We start from the raw sequence: 5,000 nt of genomic DNA on the forward strand, positions 1-5,000 counted from the left end.
GTTTAGTAGCGGGTTCAGTGATGTGGTGCAGCTGCAGCAGTCTGTCTATCTCTCCCCAGTGCTGCAGTTTTGCTGCACACTGCAGAGACAGCCGAGACCTCCTTGCTGCTGCTTGTGAAACCTCATGAAGCGAATTCCATCGGTTTAACTCGCGGCAGCAGTCAATCCACATACGCTCCCTGCATCCAAACCCTAAACCCTAAACCCTAAACCCTAAACCCTAAACCCTAAACCCTAAACCCTAGCCTCTAAACCCTAGGGGTTAATAAATCTGAAATGCTTGTGCATATTGTGCAAGAACGTGGCTTTATAAAGGCAGTCGCATTCCCTAAGCGTCATTCTCTGATCGAGACGAAGTCCAAACCCTAAACCCTAAACCCTAAACCCTAAACCCTAAATTCTATATCTGCCTCTGCAACTCACCACCACGTTACCTCTTCTCGTCGCTCCTCAGTCTCCAATCGCATGCCCTGCGAAACCCGTCAAACCCCAAAGTGCTACAACAAAACCCTAAACCCTAAACCCTAACTAAACCCTAGACTCTAAACCCTAAACCCTAGACGCTGGGGTAGGCGATCTTGCACAGCTGCATCTCTACAGCAGTAGTGTACTTTGGTGTGTTTAGGTTTGAGACTGAGTTGAGAGGGTTTGTGTTTGTGCTCGTGAGGGTTTATGGGGATGAGGGTTTAGGGTTTGTAGCTTGCCTGAGCCTGCAAAGCCTTTAAGTTTGAAACAATAACATTCTTTGCTGCCCCGTAGTGGCTGTGCTGCATCAGAGAAAGAGCAGCAACAGTAGGAAGGCATTGAGCTCTTGTATTAATAACGCCTGTACGATAGTCTGTCTCTTCAAGGTGTGCATACACCTCAGCTAAATGCTGCACGCATACATACACACAACAAACCCTAAACCCTAAACCCTAAACCCTAAACCCTCAAGATGCTTTCTGCTGCACCAAACGACAGCAACAAGCAAAGCAAGCAGCAAATGATAAACAAGAATAACAAACACCAGCAGCAGCAACAACAGCAGCAACAATGTAAACCCTCATAAACAAATATCAGCGCTAGCAAACAAAACCCTAATAAGCCTGCTACCACAAACCCTAGCAGCAAAACAACGAGTGCTGCAGCAGCTTACAGCAGCAGCCTTCCTTGCCAGACTGGAGTATTGCTGCTGCTGCTTCTTGTGCATCGCCACAAGTGCTGCGTTCTCTGGGGTCTGTCCCTCAGCAGCAGCAGCAGCTGCTGCTGCTGCTGTTGCTGCTGCTGCTGGGTCGCGCTCCGGCTCGATGTCGCCGTCAAAGAAACGGTACTTCCGCAGGCCGAAGTCCACAAGGGAGTCTTCCTCTTGCTGCTGCTGCTGCTGTTGCTGCTGTTGCTGCTGCTGCTGTGGTTGCTGCTGATGCTGCTGTTGCTGTTGCTGCTGCTGGGGTTGGTTCTGCTGCGCTGGTGCAGCAACGGCAGCAGCAGCTGCTGCTGCATCCGCGGATGCTGTGACGGCATGCAAGTAGCTGTGCTGCAGCAGCTGCAAGCACTCCCTGCTGCAGTTACACTGCAGCGCTAAGTGCTGCAGCACGTCTACTGGCAGCAGCGGGAGAGGGTCTAGCTGCAGCAGCGCCTCGAGGAACGGCTGCAGCACACGGCTCTTGCTGCTGCTGCTGCTGCTGCTCATGCTGCTGCCACGCTGCAGCATCTGCTGCTGCTGCTTCGACTGCGAATCCCCACCTGACATGCCGTCGTCACTGCTGCACGAACAAACGCAAACCCTAAACCCTAAACCCTAAACCCTAAACCCTCGTTCGCATGAACAACAAACCGAAACCGCCAACTGACTCGCCACTCCCTGAAAAGGTCCAAGGGTTTAGCATTGCTGATCTAGGGTTTAGGGTTTAGGGTTTCTCGTGAGGGGTTCAGGCTTTGTACGTGTCCGTCTGTATATATCTGGTAGCTTAGGGTTTAGGGTTAATATCAATCTATGCGCATTCGTCTTAGGGTTTAGGGTTTAATATACCCGTCAGTGTGTATATGTTTTAGAGTTTAGGGTTTAATATACCCGTCAGTGTGTATATGTTTTAGGGTTTAGGGTTTAGGGTTTAGGGTTTACTATACCCGTCAGTTTGTATTTGTCTGGATAAGAAGAGCGCTACAGCTTCAGCGATGTTAGCGCGTTGTGCGTCTGAGGCTGCAGCCCAAGCGGCTTTGAGTGCAGCAGCAAGAAGATATTCAACGAGGGGTATAGAGAAGAAAGATACAACTTCAAGCCCGCTGAAGAAGCTCTCTCCATCTTGCAGCCGACATAACTGCTGCTGCTGTTGCTGCTGCTGCTGCTGCTGCTGTTGATTAGGAGGTAGCAGCTGCTGCATGCAGAAGGACGCGTGCTGCTGCAGCGCAGATTCTAAAGATTGCTGCCACTCTTTAAATCCGGGAAGCTGCTGTGAACGCTGCAGCTGTAGATACACCTCAACGCTGCTAGATCCGTCAAACTGCTGCTGCTGCTGTTGCTGCTGTTGCTGCTGCTGCGGTGGCTGCTGCTGCTTCAGCTGGGGAGACGCACTGGCCGAGTAGGCAGCGATGCCACGAGCCACCAGCGGGGGTACTGCAGCAGCATCATCATCATCAGCGTCTTCACTTTGCTGCTGCTGCTGCTGCTGCAGTATATGGTGCAGCACGCTAACCTCGCATACGCTGTTGACGGTAGGGCTCTGCTGCAGCTCCGGCAGCAGCGGCGGCAGCAGCGCAGCAGCAGCATCCCTCAGCAGCTGACGGGGGGGCAAGGCTGGCTGCGACAGCAACTCAATGTTGCTTAAACTGCTGCTGCTGCTGCTGCTGCTGCTGTTGCTGTTCAGCAGCATGAGCGACACAATGGTGTGCAGCACGTTGCGGGAGGAGAGAACACCCCAGTGAGGCATCAGCAGCAGCAGCTGCAGCCGCTCTACACACCCCATTGGCCGCCACGGCAGCTGCTGCTGCTGCAGATACACCCGGTGCTGCTGCACCAGCTGTATATCCAGCAGCACAAGAGCAGCCCGACGCACCCCAGCCACTGAAGACTGAGTAGCCTGCAGCAGCGCATGCAGCAGCGGGACTGGCAGCAGCTGCGACTCATCTGCTGCACCAGGTGGGGCCTCTGCTGCAGCACCTGCACTGTGCGGTGCAGCAGCAGCAGCAGCGCTTCCTGCAGCTGCACCAGGAGCAGCAGCAGAATTTGCTGCTGCCTCGGAAGAGGACTGTTCATTCTTGACTTGCTGCTGCAGCGGAGCCGCAGCAGCTGCTGCAGGAGCAGCAGGAAGAGCAGCAGCTGCTGTAGCAGCAATGTGGGTACGCTGTAAGAAGTCTGAAGCTCTAGGAGGAGGAGCAGCAGCAAACACCACAGCAAGCCACTGCAGCAGCAGTATAACTTCGGAGTTGCGGTGCGACGCGAGAGGTGCAAGGGCCCCGAGCAGCAGCTGCAGCTCCTCAACACTAAACAAACCCCTGCTGCTGCTGCTGCTGCTGGTTTGCATGCAGCAGCAGTCGCTGCTATGCACGCCATCCATCTGCATGCCGTCATCCTTGTTGCTGCTGCTGCTGCAGCAGCAGCTTTCGGTATCTGCATCATAGACTCCCATGTCTCTTAAGCTCCTGTAGAGGGTAGGAAGGCGCCGCAGCTGCTGTTTCTTTAGCTGCTGCTGCAGCGGCGGTGCTGCTGCAGCAAGCGTACACCACAGGTCCTCCTCCCACTTGTGGAGCTGCTGCAGCTGCTGCTGCTGCTGCTGCTGCTGCTCTTCGGAGGAGGGTTCATCTGCTGCAGCAAAAGCAACGCCATACAAGTCCTGCTCAGCAGCAGCTCGCGCCTCTTCATTGTCTAGAGAGGCTTCCTCTGCTGTTGATGCTTCAGCGTCGCTGCTGCTGCTGCTGCTGCTGCTGCCGCTGAGGCGTCGCTTCGTGCGCACTTGCTCTTCCTGCTGCAAGGCTGCTGCAGCAGCACGAGCAGCAGCTGCTGCTTCTCCCTCTAGTGCTTCTAATTCCTCCCTACCGCCGTTGCTGCTGCTCCTGCTGCTGCTGCTTCTGGTGCTTCGCTTTATTTCGACTCGCAGCAGCTGCATCTCCTCTAGCTGCAGCAGATCTCGCTGGTGCTGCTGCTGCTGCGCTGCATAGCTGCTGCCTCTGCATGCACTCCAGCTGGCCCCCGGAACTGCTGCTAGGTTAGCAACTGCTGCAGCAGCAGCAGCACGCCTTCTGCAACAGCGACATCCACGCTGCTGCTGCTGCAGCAGCTGTTGCTGCTGCTGCTGCGGCTGAGTAAAGAAGGGGCCCAATGCCAGTCTTGCTGCAGTGTTTAGACACCCCAAAGCCAGCGGGTGCAGCGGGGAGCAGCAAGCAGCAAATGCTCGGTGTAGCGACTGCAGCAAGGAAGCCTTTTCTGCTGCTGCATTTAAGGGGGCAGCAGCAGCAGCAGCTGCTGCTGCCGTCGCAGAGGCGTCGCCTGTTGCTGCTGCAGCAGCAGCAGCCGCTGCTGCTGCTGCTGCTGAACCCCGCGAACCCAAGATCAAATGAGAGGAAGTTGATAGCAGCGTAGAAAGCAACAAAAAGCAGCGCACCAACGCCGTTTCCTCTGAACACAAACCCTAAACCCTAAACCCTAAACCCTAAACCCTAAACCGTAGACAGATGGAGATGAAAACATATCAGTGTCAGGGAAGGAGTTACCCAGCGACCCAACCCTAAACCCCAAACCCTAAACCCTAAACCCTGAGAGCTAAACCCTAAACCCGCAGCTCTAGTAAACCCTCCCCCTTCCTTCATTCGACAGTACGGTTAGGGTTTAGGGTTTAGGGTTTGCGCACGGAGTTGAGCATCAGAAACAGAAGGACGTCGATGAGAAATTGTTGCTGCAACTCCCCTGGCAATATCTGCTGTGGCTTCGTGCAGCAGGGGAAACAGCAGCCGGAGGTGTACGTACACCTCATCCTTCTGCTGCTGCTGCTGCTTCTCTCGCTGCTTCCGGTTGCTGCTGCTGC

General features: G+C 54.9%; 1 protein-coding gene across 1 annotated transcript in view; it reads right to left on the bottom strand.

Annotated features, from left to right (window-relative positions):
- EAH_00016290 (hypothetical protein) overlaps positions 1–5,000 on the bottom strand; it is a gene marked incomplete at both ends in the record, with an annotated part of 26,502 nt that continues 21,502 nt past the window's right edge. Inside the window, 5 exons of the mRNA XM_013397809.1 lie at positions 1–179; positions 424–470; positions 1,139–1,745; positions 2,110–4,606; positions 4,943–5,000. The exon at positions 4,943–5,000 is cut by the window's right edge and continues 54 nt beyond it. Of these exons, the coding sequence (XP_013253263.1) occupies positions 1–179; positions 424–470; positions 1,139–1,745; positions 2,110–4,606; positions 4,943–5,000 (3,388 nt within the window). The remainder of the gene's footprint in view (positions 180–423; positions 471–1,138; positions 1,746–2,109; positions 4,607–4,942) is intronic.

The sequence above is a fragment of the Eimeria acervulina genome, genomic scaffold (assembly GCF_000499425.1).
Source record: "Eimeria acervulina Houghton genomic scaffold, Eah_scaff102, whole genome shotgun sequence".
NCBI lineage: Eukaryota > Apicomplexa > Conoidasida > Eucoccidiorida > Eimeriidae > Eimeria > Eimeria acervulina.